This window comes from Belonocnema kinseyi, chromosome 8, assembly GCF_010883055.1.
Source record: "Belonocnema kinseyi isolate 2016_QV_RU_SX_M_011 chromosome 8, B_treatae_v1, whole genome shotgun sequence".
Taxonomy (NCBI): Eukaryota; Metazoa; Arthropoda; class Insecta; order Hymenoptera; family Cynipidae; genus Belonocnema; species Belonocnema kinseyi.
This window is the reverse complement of record NC_046664.1, coordinates 104,187,255-104,210,118: the sequence shown is the minus strand read 5'-3', so window position 1 is coordinate 104,210,118 and position 22,864 is coordinate 104,187,255. Positions and strand designations below refer to the sequence as shown.

Sequence of the window (22,864 nt, the reverse complement as noted above, 5' to 3'; positions counted from 1 at the left end):
AGGTGGTTCAGATAATATACATTTACACACGTCTGTCAAAAATTTCACGATCTTCAAATTTAACGCAAGTGTTGCCAATCTTTAAAATAAAATATAAATGCATACAGATGTAAACTAGTATGTAAGTCTACCTTTTTTCAACCATTTTCCTACAAATTACCTTTCATTCAAATACTAGATTCCTCATAATTATATAAGTTGCTGTGCATCAAAATTTTTAGAGTGCAAATTACCATTGATTTTTGAAAGTAGAACATCATTTTATTCCATTGGATGCCTGAACCTTAAGAGCGGGCGCGCCCGCGTCACCATTCGCGTATGGTTTAGGTACCTATTAAAAAAATGATTTCAAGGATTTTCAATACGAAAAATTTCGTAATTACTCTAAAATGGTTAATAAAATATTAATTAGGAAAATAATTTCCAATTGCGATTCCTCATTCCATTGTTTTTTAAATGGCATCAATCTATGTTATTTGAAATTACCCAAAGTGAAAGTCTGGTATAACACATCATAACATCTTTGACAAGTTCCGTCACTGGCGAGTGACGGTCCGTCAGGGTTGTGCAGTTTCTCGTAACTTGAGATGTTTGTTGTAAAATACCTAAGTTGAAGTATTTTACGCAGAAAACAAGTAAAATGCCTGATAAATTGCGAAACAAGATGGTGGCCCTGCATAACCTCACTATTTTGAAATTCCAGTACCGGTGTTCGTAAGAGCTTGGTTTCAAATGTAAAAATATAGTTAATTATACAAATTAGTCATGTGAACTAAATCGAAACCGAGGCAAAAAATACTCCAGGCTTCCATATATTCGACGGAGTAAGCCTAATTTTGAACGTCTGCAATTGAGAGAAAATAAAAATGTAACACAATGTTCATTTTGCTACAAAATATTAAAGAATGTACTTAAAAGCGTCGTCTGCGCTCATACATTTTTATTAAAAATAATATATAATAAAATTACTTGAAGTGTAAGTCTACTGAAAAGTTTCAAAGGTTTAGTTTGTGAAAAGATATCTTTGGTTTGTAGAAGGTAACGGTAACGCAGACGTAAAGTCCCATATAGACGTAATTTAAATCGTGTAAGCTTTGACCTAGGGTATTTTACTTTCCCATCCCTGCTGTCCGCTATGCATGTAATGTGCTATTTCGTATTCGTTGACAGTCGCACGCGGGACGCGGGTAAACAGGTAATTGCGTGAGTGAAGTTTTTCAAGTTACTGTTTTTCTCGTGATAAATGGCTGGAAGTGAGACCCGAAACATCTGAAAGCTATGACTGCAGAAGAGGGTGTTGGCATCGGAGATTTCGTCCTCCTGGACGAAATCACCCTCGAGAAAGTTGTCGAAAATTTGAGAGTCAGGTAAATTTAGAACCCCCTCGTATAAATTATGTCAAGTCGTGACATAAAAAAGTTGATAAGCATAACAAGCGAAACAACCCACGAATAATGCCTTACGCATTCGCCAGTCTTAAAAAAATAATTTTTTTTATTGTCGCATGCATTTTCTTCATTTTCAAAAAAAAAAATAGAAGCACAGGTGGACCGTACAATAAACCACCTGTTCGTTTTGTCGATCGCCCAGAGGGCGTGGTCTAATTTTTAGTCGTTTATTTACAAATGAACAAACAAACTTGACCTGAAAATAATATTGGGAGTTTTAGAGGGCCGAGGTTCTTTTTGCGGCTGCGTTTCAACGTTTTTTTGCTACTAGTACATTTCTCGGTGATGACAGAATCAAGTAAAGATTAATTCACACTGACATGCGCAATGCGAATGGCATTTCCTTGACGGCCGATGGGTGACTCATTTTGAATTTCTTGTATCAATCAAATCGCTTAGCTCGGATCAGGGAAATATGTTTAAAATGAAAATTATTTAGGAAATGAGCTTTTCTCGTTGAGTTTAATAGGTTTTCGCTGAGTCTCTGACGCATGATGTACGAACTATGAGCCTGCATTTAAATTTAGAAGCTTCCCGGTAAGAGGAGAAGAATTCACAGAACTTCATAATCTGAATTCCCATTAATACGTGAATTTTCCTCCATCGAAAAATCCATCAAGGAGTAGAAAAAAACCAAAATCCATTCTTTTTAATCGACTTAGAAAAATATAATGGAAGCGTGTATTGAGAGGAATTAAAAAATGGAGTGCAAAAGAAAGAATAGAAAGGCAGAGAATAATGTCACTTTGAATACGAAAAACCTAGTCCTTTTAATCGATCAGTTATAAATATAAAATAATTATGTTAATAGAAATAATTTGTAGTATTGTCAAATAATATGTTTATAATTATCTTTAAAGACAAATTAATTTTGTTTTCCTTACACAACATTATTAAATGAATTTATTATTATAGAGATAGAAAATAATTAGTTTCGGAGATAAACCTATTCTTTCGTTATGCACTTCTTCCGATGGAAAATTATCACATTCAAACAAATTAAAAAATACTCACTGTTTCGCTTAAGTTTTTCAATATTAATTTTTTCTCTATTCTTCTGTTCTTACCGGGTTGGAAATGGCAATTTTTTGTCCATTCGAATTGCATTTGTTAGTGTAGCCCGCATAGACATTTCGCATCTGCAATTTAGAATTTCATTAGATTTTAAAAAAATATCGTTACTTTCATAGAAACTTTGACTTGCGATGCAACTTTAGAGAATCACCTAGAGACTTGGTTTCTGAAATGTGTGTAAAGTTACCAGAAGAATTATAAAAATCATTTCAAAGTTCCTAGTAATTTATAATAATTATTGCGAATTCATTAATATCTGGATAATGTTCATATGATACAGATATTTAAAAGTTTTTGAGTATAATCCCACCACAAATATTGGACCTTCTAAGTAGGTACATAGCATCAAATGGCTGTTGATGACTTTTCATCAACAAAACAAATTTAAGGAAAAAAAATTGCAATATGCTGTTTGAAAATAAGATAAGTCAAAATGAAAAATTCGGATAAAACAAGAAAAAAGTAGCTCTTATAAGCTATACTTTCAATATATTCGTTAAATCGTCGTCATAATTGTTATTAGTAAGAAGGAGAAAAAGCAAAATGGGCTTTATCCAGTTGTTAAACTCATTTCTGAACAACCACCTCAACTATAACCACGCTTTTTACCAAAATGAAATTTGTTTCTTTGTACATTCCTAACAGTTATTTCGTTTTCAGTGCCTCAGTTATGTTCCTTGAACTTGGCAAATTCTTAACTTTTTTAAGCAAATTACATAAACCAAGAACTGAAAAAATGGTACATTCAGAATATCTTATTCTCAAATTACTCATTGCAAAGTTATTCGTTATATATATATTTTTTTTATATTTAAATATATATATATATATAACATAATATGTTGGTTTTCCAAGGGAATAAGGTGAAGCGTATCTTACCGATATGCCGAAATTTTTTGTTTAGAAAGTTATGAGTGTCTGAATTTTTTAAATTGAAAGCGCGGATGATTACAAATTCGTCAATATATTTGTGTTAACCGTGTAATATTTTTTATTACAATACAGGTATTAATCTTTTTCTTTCTGAGTTTGATAGAATTTCACTTTCGGAATTCGTCAGACAATTTTTATAAATTTCAAAAGTGAAAAAATAATTTCGGTTTTTCTCAAATTATTTAAAACCGATTTATTCAAAACTTCCCCGTTTTTTTCTTTTCAGTTTTTTCTAGATTAACCCTAATGTAAAGATTATATTTAATGATATTATAACCTGGGCCCATGCTTTTGCGAAAAAAAATAATTTTATTGTTGTTTGAAAAACGAACATTACACTTTTTGCCAAAATTACACAAGATATGAAAAAAAAAAATGGTTTCTTTTCGAGATTTTTGCGAAAATACTTATAAAATCCTGAAAGATTTATTTTGTTCCAAACAAAAAGATTTTATTTTGTGATGAAAACCCAAAAACGACTTAATTTAATAGCTTTAGCAATGTTTAGGGGGGGGGGGGGGGGGGGGGGGGGGGGGGATACGCGCAAGGTAGAAAAAGTGGAGAGTATCAATTATTTATTCTTTTCTTTTTTTATGACGCCATAAATGTTATTATTGAAAAAAATCTTAAAGGATATTATAAGTATTTTATATCTCACCGAGGTGCGGACACAGGGCAGAATATCATGAAATGTATTCTTCATATTAGGACGAATCTAAAAAAACCAAGAGAGAAAAAAGAGCGGAATTTTTAATAAATTGACTGAATAATTTTAGAAAACCCGCCGCTATTTTTTCACTTTGGAAGAATCAGAAAGAAAAAATAAAATACCTATATTATATTAAAAAATAACATGCTTTAGACAAAAGTTTGAACCATTTTTGGAAAATCTGCATTATCAATTTTTAAAATTCAAATACTTATAACATGATCAACATTTTTGTTCGACAAATACGGTAAGAAACGTGTCGTCTTAGGCCCTTTTAAGACCCGCATATTTGAGTGAAAAATAATTCTGCTACTTCAGCATAGATTATCTGTGTGAGTTAAAATGAATTCTATCAAAAGAATTCTCTTAAAAGTTGGAATAATCCCACAAACATGAGTCACTGTAGTCAGAAAATTCCGAATAATAATATAATCGATGATCCATTGCGATAAACATATTTTTATAACGTATTGCTGACACAAAATCCATAAAGTCTTGAAATTAAATTTTTAATACTGCATACAGAAATTTTTCATTTGACAAGAAAACGGCCTGGCGCCGCCAAGCCTTCCAAAAAATACCCTGGCGGCGCCAGGGACCACCAGGCCTCGAATGCACCACTGAATGCATATTTAAAATAGGCTAAAATTTTTTTTAAAAAATGACACAAATATATCGCCTTAAGCTTATCTCCTCAGTAATTATTTTCAGAAGGTTTTTCCAGCCAAGGTCTCAACTCTAATCAGTTAACTTGCAATCTTAGGTTCTTGAATGGTATCATTTATCGATATTTCAGGTGGAGAAAAATGGACACATTTTTAACATAGAAACTTTATTGGGTTAGAAAGATAATCAAATAGTTAATGTTTTTCTTTTCTTCTTATGAATTTTTATAGCATTTTTGTATTTAATATAAATATTTAGTCTTTTAGACCTTGTAGTAAATGTTAAGTTTTTTCTTTTATATATTTACTATACAATATTATGTTTTTGTTTATGTTATGAGTTAGTTTTACCCGTTTTACCGTTACAGATTCAATGGCGGGAAAATTTATACGTATATTGGCGAGGTTTGTGTAAGCGTTAACCCTTACAGAAGCTCTAATATCTACGATGAAGATAATGTCAACAAATACAAAGGTAGAGTATATTTATTTTTAAATAGCTCAGAATAGTTTCTTGTCAGAAGAAGGAGAAAAAACTAGGTAGCTATGATATTTGTTCTACGCTTATCAAATTTCGCAGTGAACCTAGACACAGAATTTTCAATTCCCTGAGATAGGTAAAATTATTTATTTAAAAATAAATTGTTTACATTTCAGTCTCAAAATGTTTCCTATCTCTATTTGAATTGTAATTCTTGCACGTTTATATGAAGAAGATTATGAATTATGTCAAATATTTTCTCTCAGTTGTCTGTGCATGTCTATTATAAGCACATTAGTCGATCTGAGCATGATAAACGTATTGAAATATGATTAGTCATTAAGTTTATCCAATCGAAATATAGTGTATAAAGATAAAATCAGGCAGGTTGAATTTATCATTCTGATAATGTCTCCAAATGGAATTGATGCCTCATCGATTAAGATTAATGAGTTTTTAAAATGTCACCTTTATGTATTTTTTTAAATGGAGCATTAGTTATATCATTACATTAAGCATTATTTTGTATTGCTTAAAATTTGAAAAGCTGAACTTTTTCAGGTGGAAATATTAGAAGTTGCCCATTTCAAGCGAGTGAAATTAATCGTTTCTCAATTTAAAACATTTCTAAATTTAAATTCAGATGATTATTAAACATTAAACGTATTTTAAAACTTTTTGGTTAAATATAACCTTAATTTAAAATCTTTTGAAACTAATTTGTTTTGAAGTGGTTTATTATATGACATACCCAATTTTTAAATTATTTCATTTTTGTAAATTATAGAAAAACTTATATTTTATTTAAAAAAGTTTTCAATTTAAAATCGTTAAAGTTTATATGCCAGGATTTTAAACTATTCAATTTAGATCGTTTTTCATTGATACCAAGTGGACATACAAGTCCTAACGTGGTCGTATAGGCGTCTTGTGGAGGACATCTTGAGGATGCCCTGAGGATCTTTTAAAGACATGAAAGGACTCGAAAAATTTCCTAAAGAGTCGAATCACATGACATAAACTTCAATTCTAAGGACGTCTTTAGGATGTCCCGGTGCCCAGTGGGTAGATTTCTCTGATTCACGATTCTCATTATTAAACCCAAGTAAAATTTCACAAAAATTGCATTAAAAAGAAATTCAGATGAGGTCACAAAATTAACTGGTGTCTCACTGTGAAAAGTGAGTCATAAAACAATATGGTATTGTTAAATCCGTGTCAAGAATATTGTGGATTGCCTTATTTTATACTGACCTTCAATGCAGTTGTGATTTCTTTTATAAATATTCTTATTATGTTCCCGGCAAATAATTCTTTTAAAAAATTATTATGTTTATCTAGGTATTCTCAAATAAATGTTTCAAAGGAAACAGGAAATTATTTATCGCCAAAATTTGCATTATAAATTAAATTTCCGAAGTTTCCATAAAAGAAAATTTATTTCACTGAAAAACTAAATTAAAAAAAAATATTAACCTGAGGTAAAATTGTACTTTCTAAATGTCATTGTTCATTTTTTCATTAATAATTTTTCATTGTTTCAGGAAGAGAACTTTTCGAGAATCCGCCACACATCTTCGCGATAGCGGATGCCGTTCACCGAGAGATGAAACAGCAGGGTCGTGATACTTGTATAGTAATTAGCGGAGAGTCTGGTTCTGGCAAAACTGAGGCTAGTAAGATCATAATGAAATATATCGCTGCTGTGACAAACATCGGTGGTCAGCAGGAAATTGAAAGGTAAGAAATATTTGCAACTCATTCTTGAATTTCCTATTTCTTCTTATTTTAGTTGCTTAACATTTAATTTCCGGTTTTTAAATATTCACACAATTTTAGAGTGAAAAATATCCTCATACAGTCTAATTCCATTCTCGAGGCTTTTGGCAACGCAAAGACAAATAGAAATGACAATTCCTCTCGATTCGGAAAGTACATGGACATTAATTTCGACTTCAAAGGCGACCCAGTTGGAGGCGATGTTACAAATTATCTTTTGGAAAAATCAAGGGTTGTCTATCAGCAACGAGGAGAACGAAACTTTCACTGTTTTTATCAGGTGTGTAGAGAAGACTGTATTAACTTAGTTAGGGTGGTTAATTGAATAAAGCATAATCTCAAATAACAATGGTATTTTTGGCCCCAGATAAATTTTATGTAAAATGTGGATGCTCCCATCAAATCGCCACCTCAATGGCTGAATTTTGTAATTTCGACCTTAAATTTATAATTAGCGGCCTAAGAAACTCATGTATACCAAGTTTTAAATCTTCACGCTTTGGGCCCAGTACCCATACAAAAAATATATCATATGGAGAAATTGTTTTGTAGAAAGACCCAAAACGTCAGGATCTCGTCTCGAACAGAATTGGAATTAGACAAATTTTTGATTATCATTTCAAATATTGAAAAGTGTTTATTATTATTGTTATATAATTTCACGGCTTATTGATTTACTGACAGCTCACCGCTTTTTTTTTTAATTTAGAAAACTTATTAGACATGTAAAAACAAGAAAAAAATATCAGTTAGCTTTCAAGCTAGTTTCATGTCTAATAGGTTCCAACCTATTAACTAAGTGATTTACATTTTTTCTATTTGGTTGCAGTTGCTGAATGGATGTAGTGAAAGTGAACTACGATCGCTACAATTACAAAGGAATTCAAGTGTCTATAATTATTTAAGCCATGGTGACAACAACAATAATGTTAAAGCCACAACCGTTGACAAGTTTGATTACAAAAAAGTCACAGGTGCCATGTCGACCTTGGGATTTTCTCAGAACGAGGTACAGACAATTTGGACGGTCATTGCCGGTGTTTTAAATCTGGTAAGTATTTATGCATTTTTCTTTTATAAATCGTTGAAATATTAGATAATTGGAAATGTTGTTCAACGTAGACAAATTTTTCAGGGCAATATTACGTTCAACCTTAGCGAGGACGTAGTTGTAATTGGCAACAAAAATGCATTAAATAGCGCTGCCCAATTGCTATCAATTAACTCAGACGATCTCAATACTGCCTTATCGCAAAGGGTGATTGCAGCGGGAGGAGAAGTAATGCAGAAAACGCACACCTTGGTCGAAGCTGAATACGGGAGAGATGCTCTAGCAAAGGTCAAATTTTTTTAGAATAATCAAGGAGTTTTAAAAGTTTTTAATTTAAAAAGGAATTATTACTAATATTTAAATATTCAATTTTCGGCTTTTAAATGAAATAAATTCGATTTTAATCAGGCTGTCTACGAGAGACTTTTCACTTGGATCGTGCAACGTATTAACGAAACCATCAATGTAAATGCAAGTGGTGTTTACAAACGATACAGAACGGTAATAGGAGTATTGGACATTTATGGATTTGAAATTTTTGACGCCAACAGCTTCGAACAGTTCTGCATCAATTATTGTAATGAGAAACTACAACAGCTTTTCATTGGTGAATACCGATTTAAAGAATATTTATATACTGATATTATTAAGTTGACATGAATATTTCTAAGGTAATTTATTCATATTTTAAACGAAAATTCTTTGCAGAATTGGTTTTAAAACAAGAGCAAGAAGAGTACAGAAAAGAAGGCATCGCTTGGCAGAATATAGAATATTTCAACAATCAGGTGATATGTGACTTAGTGGAACAATCCCATAAAGGAATGTTATCAATCATGGACGAAGCTTGTTTAAGCGTAGGAAAAGTAAACGACGAGGTAAAGAATGAATAATAGAACAGAATGAGAAAAAAGCTACTTTAAAAGAGGAAGTAATTTCCTATTTATTTGAACTTTTTTTCTTCTACAGATGCTTCTTGAGGCTATGGACCAAAAACTCGTCGGTCACAAACATTATACATCCCGACAATTGAAGCCGATGGACAAGGAACTGAAGCACAAATTTCAGTTTAGAATAAAGCACTACGCTGGAGATGTTGTTTATAACATAAACGGATTTTTGGATAAGAACAAAGATACCCTTTTCCAAGACTTTAAACGCTTGTTGTTCAAAAGCAAGAATCCGATTATCTGCAGTATGTGGCCTGAAGGTGCTCAAGATATTACAAAGGTTAATTTTAATTACATTGTACTACTTCCTAGTTTTATCACGTTTTTAGGAGTTTCTTTTCTTTTTGTCCTTGGTTAAAAACTAATGAAAATGAAGAAATATGGCTTTTTGGCCCTTATCCTGGAAGGTTTTCTTTTGGTACGATTTTCCTCGGGATGGCTTAAATTGAAACTCTTGGCATGTAGAATTGTGATATAAAATGAAGCTTGCTGTATTGTATACCTTTTTTTAAATCAGTGGTGAAAAATAATGTGAGGAAATTTGGTGTTTTATTGTTTAAGGCGGATTTCCGTATGGGCGACTGAAGTCGCGGTTCTTGATTCGCGCGAAACAAGTCGCACGATTAGTGATTCATACGGGTTTCTTATGGGGCGTCTCGAGGCAAGCGGCTTCAACAGAAAAGTTCATTTTCATCTAAATACTTAAATTTTCAGTTGCAAAAATTAATTTGTTCCCTAAAATAGGAAAGTTTTAACAAATTAGTTCAATTTCCAAACAAAACAGATTTTCTCCTAAAATTGTTCATCGCCAACCAAAACCATGAATCTTTAAAAAAGTCAATCAAGCTATTGAATTTTCAACCTGAAAAGATGAATTTTCAATGAATAATATAATAATTAATATTTCATCAAAAAATATTTTAGTTTTAAATAAAACGCAATTGAATTTAACTAAAAAAGACGAATTTTCAACCAAGAAAAGATTAATTTTTAACTAAACAGTTGCATGTTTAACTAAACAAATTTATTTTCTACCAAAAAATAAATTTTTAAAAAATGCATACATTTTTTATCAAACATTTGAATTTTTAACCAAGGAGATTAACTTTTCTAACAAAAAAGATGAGCTTTCAACCAAAAATTTGAATTTTAGTTTAACCATAATCATTTTTTTACCAAAAATGGAGAATACTTATATGTTCATTGAAATCAATCATTTTTAATTTAGAAAAGCGAATTCTTCACAAAAAAAATTCTATTTGGAAGCGTTCGATTTGAAAAGAAATCGAATTAGTAATGTCAAAAAATCTAATTTTTAATTACTGAATTTTCGAAAACCCAAAAAATTGCAAATTAATTTCCAAATCATACATAATGAAAATAGACGGTACACACAATTTTGAATACTCAAATCGCGTCGGCTGGTAATAGTCGACTCTAGTCGCCGCGATTTATAGCCGCCCTTGGGGTCCCTACAGTCGCGCGTCGGGTTTCGCGCATCAGGAAAGGGTTTCATAAGATTCAGTGAGAAGCAATCATAAACTGAAATTCGCGATTTGAGTAGCGCTACTCCAGTCGCCCATACGGAAACCCGACTTTAGAATGAACATTGTATCATGCAGCCTATGTAATTTTGCTAATTTATTTACATAATACTACATATACCAAAATGAATTTAATATTGAATTCACAGACAACCAAAAGACCTCTAACAGCCGGAACGCTCTTTAAAAACTCTATGGTTGCTTTGATAAAGAATTTAACAAGTAAAGAGCCATTTTACGTAAGATGTATTAAACCGAACGAAGTCAAATCTCCTGTAGTTTTCGATGAAGAGAGAGTGAGCCATCAAGTTCGGTATTTAGGTCTTGTCGAAAATATTCTAGTCAGGCGAGCTGGTTTCGTCTACAGACAGCGATACGATAAATTTTTAAAGAGGTTGGCAACAAATTAAAATAGATAATAACTATTTGATATTTATTGTTTATTTTATGCTTTATTATAATTATTTTTTCAGGTACAAGATGATTTCGCAGTACACCTGGCCAAATTTTAGAGGAGGCAGTGACAAAGATGGAGTTCGAACTCTCATGGAAGAAAGAGGATTCCAAGACGACGTACAATACGGAAACACGAAAATATTCGTTCGTTCTCCTCGGACTTTGTTCGCACTCGAAAAGGTATGCCTTGTTAAATCCGAAGAAATTGGTTTGATTTGAGCCTTATTAAGCTTGAAACCAGGATAAAGCTTGCCTTTTGTTTTACAGGCTCGTAGCGACCTTATTCCGGGAATTGTGATCTTACTTCAAAAACAATGGCGAGGTTACTTGGATCGTAGACGTTACAAAAAGATGAAGGCTGCTCTTACTATTATGCAACATTATCGCCGCTACAAACTCTACCACTATATCAGTGAACTGGCAAAGACATTCAAAAACGCAAAGTCGATGAGCGACTATGGCAAGCATCTTCCCTGGCCTCGGGACAGTTTCGCTGTTCGGCAGAGCATTCCACTTTTGAGAAAGATCTTCGCAAGGTGGAGAGCTTGGATGATTTTGAGGAATATTCCAAGAGAAGAGTGGTCTCAGCTCAGGATAAAAGTACGCAGAATAAATATTTCACATAATTACAATATCGACATGTTTTACTATTTCTTTTAATTTAGATGACAGCGGGAGCAGCTTTGTGCAAACGGCGACCTTACTGGGGACAAGACCGATCCTGGGAAGGAAATTACTTATCACAGTCTCGAGAAAATCCCAACAGTGATACTTTTAACTCCTCTGTCAACAACTTGAGAAACACGGATCACTTCAAATCTATCCTATTCAGCGCTTTCGTCAAAAAGACGAACAAGTTCGTACCACTTTCCTTAGCTAGAAAAACAAACCTCTTTGCAAAAAGAAAACAACAAATTCATTAATAAATATTTGTTTAGGCACAACAAGCAAGCAGACCGAGTTTTGCTGGTTACCGAGCAGGCTGTGTACAAATTAGACTGTACGAAATTCAAAAGCATGAAGAAGAGAATGCAAATCTCCGAAATCACTGGGCTGAGTGTTTCGCCCGGACGAGATCAACTAATCACGATTCATTCAAATCGTGGAAACGATTTAATTATTTCAATAATATCGAAAGAAGATCGAGTTGGGGAACTCGTCGGCATTTTAAGTAATGCATACTTCCAGTAAGTTAAATACATAAGCATGATATGAAATATTGTGAGGATGAACAAGTTTGTTTTAAAATTCTTTGCACTGGCTATAATTCCAACGGAAAATTTTATAGTGTAATTTTGAATCTTTACTTCAAGTTACTTTACTAAGTCTCGAAAGGGACCTCTAGTTTGTACGGATCGCGTAGTCGAATATCTCAATATTATATATGTATAAAACTTTCAAATTATTTTGGATAATTTAAAAAAAAATTAAATAAAAAAATTTCATTTTGGACTTTGCACAACTGTTCAATATGAGTTTTACATTTAAAAGTGCATTTTATGCCTCAAGTGTTTTTATCTTTACAACGCATAATTCGATTTTCGCCGCATAATTTAGCATAATAATCAGTTTTTCAGCATTAATCGAGAAATGTTCTAGTCAGAAAGTACAGTCCTACGCATCGCATTTTTGCATTTTTGCATTTTTAAAAGAATTTAAAATTCAATTGTTTTAGATTAAAATATGCAACATTGTTTCGTTTCAAATTTCTCATAAGTGTTTAATTTATGCATCAAGGCAAAATAATTTTTAATACAAAATTGAATAATTTTAGGTCAAAACTTAGTCAATTAGATAATTTCAAATCTATAGTGTTTTAAATTCAATAATTTTTATTTAACCCTTCTGTATTTAACCTATTTTTTTATTCTGCAGATTGCGGCGGAGTGATCTTCAAGTAACAATAGCTACTAAATTTAAATGTATGCTCGGCAACAAAAGCAAAGTATTAAGTGTTGAAGTGATGCCAGAAATGGTTGAGGCAACTTTTACCAAAAGTGGTGACAATAACATCATCTATGCTGTTCCTCCATCTATAGGAATAATCGAAGTAGGAACTGACGACAGAATGAGAATAAAAACGGCGAGATAGTCTTTATGTGAAGCAAGTAAAAATAAAGCGAACGCAGAGTATTTTTATTTCATACGTATTCTCTGAATCGAGTTCTTTTTAACATGCATTTTTTCAGTTTATACTGCAATGTACAAGTGACTGATTTGAGTCTTGACATTTTTTTAAATAATGATTGTGCGCACAAACAGATCCGATAACCCGAAAATCGAAACCCGGTGTGCTAGTTACTGATATTTTAATAATGTGCTATTTTGTAAATATGCATGCAACCGAGAAATGCCGTAATCGTCGACTTCCAGCGTGTAAAAGAGTACGTAATATTTTTGATTTTTTATATTGAAGAAGCTTCCAGTAATAATTGTTAAGTATTTGACTGCTTTCGAAAGGAACCGTGGTCTCAAGTCATTTCTCAGGTGCTTATATACTTCATTAGGAAACGGATTTTTGTTTAGGCGGTTATTCATTTTCTAAAACATCGACTTTATCGTAGAACTTATAGACGTACTTATGGAGGAATTAGGTTAATATAGCAGATTTTATGTTTTTTTAATTGAATGTTTCACAGAAGTGTTGAAATTTAGTTTTTATATTCTACCAAATTGTTGAAGAGCATAATATGAATAGGGGACATCCGGAATGCGCTTCAGGTATTCTTAAATATTGTACTTACGCTTAAGAGTATTGAAAAATGAATGGTTGATTCTTTCTCTAAATAACTTTTGATAAACGCGTACCAACGAGTATTTAAAAAATGTGCCTAATTGTAAAAAATTTGTAACTATTTGAATAAAGTTTGTGCCATTGTTGAAAAGAAGAAAAATATAACAATATTTAACACAAAGTATTTGTTGTATTTAATTTTAAAAGATTATATTAAAATGGAAAATCAGTTAACAGTCTGACCAGCAACTTGATTGAATTACAATGTTTGTTTTTTTTGTTAAATGCAAATATAATAATTATTTATACAAAAACTGGCAACTTTTAAAGCTATAGTTAATCGATTCGTTGGTACATGTAAATGTATCCTAAATCTTTTGGAGGATTTTCGGAAACTGCAACCTTTTCATCGTTGTAAATCACCCAGCGACCTTCCTTCAGTAAATGGCAAACATAGTGTCCAACCATGGACGATGTTCCCATGTGTGAAATAAAGCCTACCAATTTGTAATCTAGAAAAAAAGTTTCCTTTTTTAAATTCAAGAATATTCTTGAGTAGTTGACCACTCGCCTTTTGAATGTACATATATCAAAAGATTTCACAAAGGTTTGTGTTTGTACACCGGATTTAAGGAGTGATCATCCCTTCCGATATTCTTTAGTCAGGAAAACTTACTGCTGCTTCCATTTCGGAAAGTTTCCCTCGATTCTGGAACCTCCATCGCTGTTCCATCAAGATCAGCTGCATGACTAAATATCCAATCAACTGCACGTTCCACATTATTGTCTGTAGCTTTCAAAGCTTTCGTAGCTTGATCTTTGGTGAAGCCCATGCTCGTAACAGTTGCCAAACCTTCCTCACTGGGTACAAATGGACTTTGCCCTAAAAAATATGTTTCATTTTCTTCAAACGTTTTTTAAGATCGTTTACATTTTTACTTAAACTCAAGTCTATTCATTTTGAAAAAATTATCCAAATGCTACCACTATTTTCTCAAACTGCTAGCTAATTCATCTATTTTTTCAATTTGCCTTTAATTCTTCGTATAATATTTTAAAAAGGTTCAGAGGGATTCTAGAGAATTTAAAAGATTTAAAAGAATTTCGTTCGGTTAACGAAAGTTTAAAGAAATTTCAAATGATTTCGTAAGATTTCAAAAAATTTAAAATAAATTGCAAGGAATTAAAAAATTATTACTTTATTTTAAACTATTTCACGAAATGTAACAAGATTTCAAAATTGACAAGAGTTTTCAAACAATTTCGTAGGATTTTAGAAAATTCCAAAGAATACAAAAATGATTAGGAATTAAAAAAGTATCCAGAATATTATTGACATTTAAAAGGTGTGGAGGGATTCCAACCGATTTCTAGAATACTTTAGGGAATAAATTTAATTAAATTTTAATGAATTTCTAGGGATTTCCCCATATCTAAGAGATTCATAGAATATCAAAGGAAATTATAACGTTTCAGGAGTTATTAAATGACTAAAGAATTTTAAAGCTTTTAGGGCATTTTAAAAGATTCGAAAGTATTTAAAGCCATCTTATAAAATATGTATATTGTATACTAAATTAAAAAAATATTTAACACCTCCATTTAATACGTGCAAAATGGCATGACACTATTTTGATACTAGTTTTCAAAATGTATGCTACTACTGTCACTATTTTGAGTTTCTAAATCGAGTCCGATGCCTATAATGTGGAAGGCAAATAATGATAGATTTGCCATTTAAATGAAAAATATTCACCTTTCTTGGACATTAAGCCAGGTGGCACAAAAGGGTCCCCAATATTGTCATCGGCGATGTGCTGCATGAGCCAGGCAGCAGCAGCTTCAATTCCTCCATTTTCTGAGAAGTAAGCGGCACGTTTACAAGCCTCGGGTGGAAATCCCATTTCACTTAAATGATTGATTATTGCAGGGTCGAGAACAATCTGCGGGTGTTCAGTTTCGGCTACTTCTGGTAACGTTTCCTCTCCAGGCTGTAATCCTTTTGCTTGCAACCAGCCCAAGTCCAACACGTCAGGCATTTCTACTTCAACGTCTAGTTTAATTGGCGTCCAATCTTCTTTTACGTTGAACTTCTTCAAGTGGATTAACAAGTAATCCGGAAAGCTTGCAAGCCTCGTAGTTCTGTAAGTTCATATTTGTGTAAATAAAGAAAGGGATTAAAGTAAATCAAATTAAAATGAGTTGAATTTTGGAAGGGAAATCCTACTTTGAAGCGGTTGTTATTTCTTTCAAAGCTGTGCTGTAAAATTGTTCGATAGTTTCACTTCTGCCGAAGGCTTCCAAACAGGAAGAAAGTTTAATTCGCGGTCTTACAGTCTCACTGAATTCTAATTTTTGGTTCTTTTTCTCAGCCTCGGTTTTTTTAGCTTCGTAGGCTGCAACTTGTTCCTGTAGGAATACGAAATTATATCAAAACTAAAGATTAAAGAATTTTATACCCTCTTAACAACGGAATGATCAAAAATCAAAATATAATATTTGCCTTGTTTATTGCAGCTTCCAGTGGCATTGGTAAAGGGAGAAGAAATTCCGGACGAGTAGTATACTGAACTTTCTTAGAGCTATTACATTCATGACGCTCTTCCACTTTGAATTTAAAACATTCCGCTGGATTTGCTAGATGACGACTGTTTTGCTATTTGAAAAAACGCATGATTCATTAATATAATAAATCATATATTATCATTATCTGTCACTATAAACATTATTAGCTTTAATATAATAAAAGAAGAAATGAAAAGTACTTCTAAAAGGTTGATCAAGTGAAGAAAGAATTCCTGAGCATCTTGTTGCCTATTCGAAGCAAAGTCTTGATGTCCACGTCCTATCAAAGTTTTAAACATGCGAGGCGGAATTCCCCGGGGCTCCTCTGCTTCAGTCTTCGGTGGTTGAGAATATTTTCCAGAGAGTAATCCAACGCCTAATTTCGCCCTGAAAGAATATTGAACTTAAACTTAACCTTAGAAATAAATGAATCAATAAAAATAAATCTCAGAAATAAATCTTAGAAAAATAAATCAATGAAAAAGATATTTTTCAACTTACATTTGAGCGTTGAAATCATTAGGCGGATCCTGTACGCTTTGATTAAATATATCTTCTGATTTATTAACAAACCTGTCGAATGAAAGTTCTTTTAACCAAAAGGTAAATTCTTAGGAAGTAAAAGAATGAAAAATAAATGAAACGAACCGATCGACAAAATCTGGAATCACAAACATCGTCTGCATGACGCTATTAAGATAACAAGAGTTGCCTAGATTGACGAGTCCTGTGTATCCAGGACCGTGAACTTTAGAAGACGATTCTTGAAGCGTTACCCAGTCACCGAATTTCTGGTTGAGATCCAATTCCAGTTCAATCATCGATTTTTCAGTTTTCTCCATTTGAGTAATATTAATTCCCCAATGCGCCAAGTGTTGAATCAGATTGGGGTCTAGAACCATATCGTCTTCTTCGTAAGAAAAAACGTCGCCTTTTCCGTCCTTCGTAATAGTTCCCAATTTAACAGCTAATGGATAATTAGTATTGCGATAATGTTCCACGGCGTGATCGTTTCCTCCACTTCCATCGAAAAATTTACGACCACAAAGTATCGAACCATCGACTAAATTGAGCCAGAGATTTTGAGTCATCTCGCATTTCTCACATTTCCAACCACTTGGAGGAATCTTTTTCCCATTGTCCAACTGTTCAAGATTGTGAGCATACCTGCAAAGATATTATGGTTAAATCTTTCTTATATAGGTAATATTTAAGACTGTTGCTCTATCCACAAATAACCAAAACCAAACCTAGCTCCCATCCATGACTCCTCCCGACAGATCTAATAGAACCCTAAAAATCCCCAAACTAACCACGAGCGACGAAATAAAAAGTTCTGAAATTCAAAATCGATACACGGCGAAAAAGTAGCGTATTGAGATCCTCAAAAAGTATAATTTCTTTGAAATCGATAGATATTCAGGTTAGTTACCCGCGCACGAAAAAAGGTTAAACATTTTCTTCTTTGCAATTTTTTTAGTTTAAATTTTTTCTACAATTTTGGAGGACAATAAAATTCCTCTCGATTTTTCGGATTTTAATTAATGATTTTCTAAGATTCCTATTTCATTCATCCTTGTTTTCGGAAAAAATTCTTATCACCTGTGAAACGGGAGAAATTTTTTTTCGGATAGGTACTTAAAAACTTTCCAGTGACAAAAGTACACAATGCAGAACAAAAATCGATATTAAAAATACAACGAATTAAACAAATTTTTAATTTTCGTATTGAATGAAATTATATTTATAAATTGTGATTGAAAAATTGTTCAGTGTATTTTTGGGTTTTCTTAGTATTGAATCGAATTTTTCTCTAGTGTAATTTTAGAATAAAGAAGCCCGCACATTCTCAGAACATTTTTTAAGCCATAAATTAAAAAGGTAATTTTATAATGGGCAAAAATCAGAAATTCTATGCTGAGAAAGCCTACACATGCTTAGAAAAAATTTCAACCACAAGTTATAAAGGAAGTTTCATTAACAGGTCGGCGATTCGACGGACGATTTTAAATTCCCGATCATTTCCCGGTTAAGTTTTTCAAATTTCCCGGTCAACAAAAAATTATTTTGAAAAAATACTTAAATTTTCCACTAAAAAATATCCATTTTTTAAAAGAAGTGGAATAGTTCATTTTTCAACCAAAGTGATGAATTTTCAAAAAAATTATTATTCTTCAACTGGAATAGTTAAATTTTAAACCAAAAAGATGAATTTTCAACTGAATTGATAAATATTTAACGGGGACACTTGAATTTTTAACCAAAAAGATGCATTTCTAAACAAGAAGATTAATATTCAAATAAGAAGATTAATTATGCAGCAAAAAATTCAATTTTTCAACAAAATACATAAATGTTTAACGAAATAAATGAATTTTTAATTAAAGAAGACGAATTTTCAACCGAAAATGGAACAGTAATAATTTTAAATAAAACATAAAGGTTTATAACTAAATCAAAGAATATTCAACTGAAATAGTTAAATTTTCAATAAAAAAAATTAATTTTTACTAAAAAAATATAAATGGTCAACCAAACCTCAAATAATTAAATTGCAAGTTAAACAAATTAATGTTTAAAAAAATAGATCCATTTTTAACTATAGCTATGGAATTTTTAATTGGAATGAGTTAAATTTTCAGTTAAAAATGAATTTCAACCAAAAAACTCACTTTCAATAAAATAGTTACATTTCCAAACAAAATGATGAATTTTCAAATTGTGATTTTTGGTTTGTTCTTGGTGGGATGGATGGGTGTCCCGTGAAGAAAGGAGCTTCGCTCCTTCAGCGAGCATTTCAATGTCCAGCACTGATTTAACTAGAATAATTGAATTTTAAACCAGACAAAGGAATTCTTAATTGAAATAATAAATCTTCAACTAAAATAATTGAGTTTTTGACCAAAATATTAATTTTCAACCAAGAAGATTAATTTCTATCAAGAAAGACGAATTTTCAACCAAAAAAAAGCACTATTCAACCAAAAAAAAACATTAAAAAAACATCATTAGAAAAATAGTTTTCATTCAAACAGCTCGCTTTTCGACCAAAGAAATTAATATTAATTTAAAAACTAAAATCTTCAACCAAAAAAATTAATTTTTAACAAAAGAGTTTAACTTTCCTCGAAATAATTTTATTTCTAACCTAAAAGATGAATTTTCAATTCAATGATAAATATTTAACTGATATACTTGAATTTTTAACATAAAAATAGAATTGTTAAACAAGAACAATTACTTTCAAAGAAAAGGTTAATTTTCTACAAAAAAATCGATTTTTTAATGAAATACGTGAATTTTCAACGAAATAGTTTAATTTTTAATTAAAAAAGACATCTTTTCCTCCACATTGTTGAATATTAAACTAGAGAAGATCAATTTTCAACCAAACCGATGAATTTTCAACTAAAGTGATGAATCTTCAACAGTAACAGTTCAATTTTATGCCAAGAAGATAAATTTTCAACTATAAATACTAAATTTTCGACAAAAAATACAAATTTTTCACAAAGTACATAAATTTCCAAACAAATAGTTAAATTTTTTAATTGAAAATATCAATATTCAACTAAATACTTGAATTTTCACCAGAACAAAATTAATTGGGTTTCAACAAAGTAGTTAAATGTTCAACCAGAAGTCAATTTTAGATTAAAACGATCAATCATCAACCAAAAAATTTAATTTTTAACGAAAGAAACTTTTAATCAAGTAGTGGAATTTTTAACTAAGAAAACATGAATTTGCAACGAACAATGTAAAAAATTCTATTATAATTCAGAAATATTTCTTCTTTGGAAGAGGGATTTTTTCCAATTCCTTTCTTCTAAATCCGAATTATAATTCTTTTGAAAAATTTCTGTTCCATGTAAAAAATTCCTTGTTCCAAGTGAGATTATACTTCTTTATTGAAACTCCTTTCCGTATTTAAAAATTTTAAATAAAAGAGAGCTGGTCCCAAAAATTTTGAAAATTCTCTAACTTTTTGGATTTGTATCCAAAATAGCTGGTTAACGAACTCGTCATTTGTTTATCATGTTAACGGACGACCGGACTGAAGACAGAGGCTATCGCAAAAACTTGATTTTCGAATTCAGAGGGTTTCAAAACGTGGAATTCGTTGAAAAACTATGGTGCTAAATTTTGGACAAAGCTAATACTTTCCCAATCATAAATGACCAATAAAATGATAAACTGAAATTTTAATATCGAGAAATTTTAACTGAAAAAATATCATTTAAATCATAACTCATCATTAAAACCGATTTCTAGTCAAAATTATGTTTTTAGACGTTTTTGGGTGTAGACTTTTAAGTATTTAGAAATTGTTTATTTGATAAGTAACAAAACTTACTTTGATATAACTTTAGCTTCACCATCCCAAGTCCCTGCCAATGCTTCCTGTTCTGCAATCTTAAGTGCAGATTCACTTTGCAAAATCCCCTTAACTGACGCTTGCACCTAATGAAAAGTGTAGACAAAATTTTGTTCAAAAATAAATAGTTGTGCTAATGCAATTCTTAAATCTTTGTTGGGGATTTAAAAATAATACTGATTAAGAGATGTACCTGCACAGGCAATTTATCATTAGGATAGGATATAGACGTGAAGTTTGGTAGGATGATTATCTTGTAACTTTCATCGTACGTGTACTTTTGTTGATCAGGATTGAATCCCCCAGGTGTTCCTATTGCCAATCGCGTGATTTTCTTCTCGGGTCCATCTGTATCTTCAGTAGGAATCTGGAAAAATGCCAATTTTAAGATACTTATCAAATAATGGAAAATGATACTTTTTAAATTCTTGAGTATTTAATCAATTTTATATGTTTCGAACTTTTTTTATGTTTCTAATCTTTTTACTTCAGATTAAACCCATCTATTTAGAAAAAAAAATCTGCAATCAAAATGTGTTTAGAATTTTGGAACTCACCTCCGCAAAACGGTATTTATATTGATCATTTACAACAATTTACATAATGAATGACAAATTCCTATTGAGAAATCGCAGCTTTATGAATCCTTTTTAAGATTAATAAATTACACAAACAGTAAAACTTGAATAGCTAGCTTGTTTGCTTCTAATAATAAGTTCCCACTAAAAATCATACATTTAAATTACAAGACTTAAGAAAACACTTTTACTTGTATTTTTTTGGCTCCTACAAATTAATTATCGTAGTAAAATTTCTTACCTCTCTCTTAGTCTTCAAGATATGAAGAAAAACAGCATTCTCAGTATTACGAAAATATCGTTCAACGTGATCCTGGCCGAGGCCAAAAAACGAGGTGAGACTGACATACAAGCCAGTAGAACTTTCCTGATAAAAAAAAGAAGTGGATTATTTTCCATGAAAAGCAATACTAAAATTAATTTTGCGAATTAAAAGCAAAATACTTACGGGAGTATCAAAGGAGTAAACACATTCGTCCTTGTAAATTTTATCACCCCTTTTAGGAACGTTGATTTTTGTTAGGTTCTGCGCTAATTCTTCCATAATTTAGCTCTCGAGGAAAGCTAAAAATTCTATAAAATTCTACGAAATTGATATAAAATTTTGCAGAACGCGAATCTAACTGAATCCGATCTTTACAGAATCTAACCAAACCTAACCTAATACAGTCACAATCAACATTACAAGACGGGACACAACTGGAAACAACCGAGACAACAAAACGACAACTCAACACCTCACGAAAGGCAAATTTGCAAATTATTCAATTATCCATACTGTTCAATTTGTCGTTGCAAAATTGTCCTGATTTTCGATTGGATTATAGAAATTTCAATTTTGTGCAATGAAGATCTACCTTAACGATTGTCACAAAAAGGACAAAAATAATTATTTTTCCGTGGCACCGTGTTCCCGCCAAACTGCTCCAAACACGAGGATATTTTCCAATTATTAAGTTCGATTGCTTAATTCGGTGAACGAAAAACTTGTGAGTATTCGTGATATTTTGTAAAAGTGATTGCAATTTGAGTGAAAAAATCATGAATAGGAAAAGTTTTACGGGTCCTCCGGCTAAAAAAGTTAAATCTGGGTGAGTATGTTTGCTTTAATCTTGAAAACGGTCGAGTTTAAAATTATAACCTCTAATATATCTTTGCTTTTCACCCTTTTTATTTAATTGCTTTTATGGATTTTGTTGTAAATACTGGTAAATATAAGAAAAATTATTGAAACGTAAGTTTCTCTATTGTTTAACAATTATGTTTATAAACTTTTTATATTTTTTACCAATACAATATTTTTAATTGACAAAACATCGCACAAAATTTCACTTTTGTGTTTGTTATTTCTTGCGTAAGATCGGTAAATGTACGGAGATAGTAATTGTTTAATAATTAAATATTATTTGTCTAATACTCTTAAGGGCATGTGACACAGCTAAATACCTATATTACCGACCTCACTTTTTCGGTTTACTGAATGTTTTTTTGAACCTAAGAACTTTTTTTGTAAATAAAA

The 22,864-nt window shown here is 31.5% G+C and overlaps 3 protein-coding genes across 5 annotated transcripts in view; 2 read left to right on the top strand and 1 right to left on the bottom strand.

Annotated features, from left to right (window-relative positions):
• The first annotated feature begins 1,174 nt into the window (after positions 1–1,174).
• Positions 1,175–14,005, top strand: LOC117178196 (unconventional myosin ID-like). 2 transcript variants are annotated; one of them, XM_033369492.1, is made up of 15 exons: positions 1,175–1,367; positions 5,198–5,304; positions 6,855–7,050; positions 7,150–7,369; positions 7,919–8,140; positions 8,225–8,428; positions 8,549–8,747; positions 8,849–9,018; positions 9,110–9,370; positions 10,784–11,028; positions 11,108–11,270; positions 11,358–11,690; positions 11,756–11,946; positions 12,029–12,277; positions 12,966–14,005. In XM_033369492.1, exons 1-15 carry the CDS (start codon positions 1,279–1,281, stop codon positions 13,180–13,182), a joined length of 3,066 nt encoding a protein of 1,021 aa, XP_033225383.1. In that variant the 5' UTR covers positions 1,175–1,278; the 3' UTR covers positions 13,183–14,005. The 2 variants fall into 2 exon arrangements, with proteins under 2 accessions (XP_033225383.1, XP_033225384.1); XM_033369493.1 differs by lacking the exon at positions 5,198–5,304 and having other exon boundaries at positions 1,249–1,367.
• A 32-nt stretch (positions 14,006–14,037) lies between these two features.
• Positions 14,038–22,167, bottom strand: LOC117178197 (ubiquitin carboxyl-terminal hydrolase 5). The gene is made up of 12 exons (XM_033369494.1): positions 21,794–22,167; positions 21,587–21,712; positions 20,961–21,134; positions 20,747–20,853; positions 17,038–17,556; positions 16,891–16,962; positions 16,590–16,776; positions 16,328–16,480; positions 16,052–16,233; positions 15,581–15,966; positions 14,501–14,707; positions 14,038–14,336 (listed from the first exon to the last, which is right to left on the bottom strand). The coding sequence occupies exons 1-12, from the start codon at positions 21,887–21,889 to the stop codon at positions 14,161–14,163; spliced, it is 2,385 nt and encodes a 794-aa protein (XP_033225385.1). The 5' UTR covers positions 21,890–22,167; the 3' UTR covers positions 14,038–14,160.
• A 76-nt stretch (positions 22,168–22,243) lies between these two features.
• Positions 22,244–22,864, top strand: part of LOC117178195 (DNA polymerase delta catalytic subunit) — a 14,212-nt gene continuing 13,591 nt past the window's right edge. Inside the window, exon 1 of one of the 2 annotated variants that reach the window (XM_033369489.1) lies at positions 22,244–22,436. In XM_033369489.1, coding sequence (XP_033225380.1) covers positions 22,387–22,436 — 50 coding nt within the window. In that variant the 5' untranslated portion in view covers positions 22,244–22,386. The remainder of the gene's footprint in view (positions 22,437–22,864) is intronic. The other variant, XM_033369490.1, reaches the window with a different exon arrangement.

Bases quoted from the DNA above. Each gene is read 5' to 3' on its own strand.
- LOC117178196 (XM_033369492.1), top strand. From the start codon at position 1,279: ATGACTGCAGAAGAGGGTGTTGGCATCGGAGATTTCGTCCTCCTGGAC. The intron at 11,271-11,357 runs GTATGCCTTGTT...TTTGTTTTACAG, and splicing joins CTTTGTTCGCACTCGAAAAG to GCTCGTAGCGACCTTATTCC. The intron at 11,691-11,755 runs GTACGCAGAATA...CTTTTAATTTAG, and splicing joins GGTCTCAGCTCAGGATAAAA to ATGACAGCGGGAGCAGCTTT.
- LOC117178197 (XM_033369494.1), bottom strand. From the start codon at position 21,889: ATGGAAGAATTAGCGCAGAACCTAACAAAAATCAACGTTCCTAAAAGG. The intron at 17,557-20,746 runs GTAAGTTTTGTT...ATATCTTTGCAG, and splicing joins GAAGCTAAAGTTATATCAAA to GTATGCTCACAATCTTGAAC. The intron at 16,777-16,890 runs GTAAGTTGAAAA...ATATTCTTTCAG, and splicing joins AATGATTTCAACGCTCAAAT to GGCGAAATTAGGCGTTGGAT.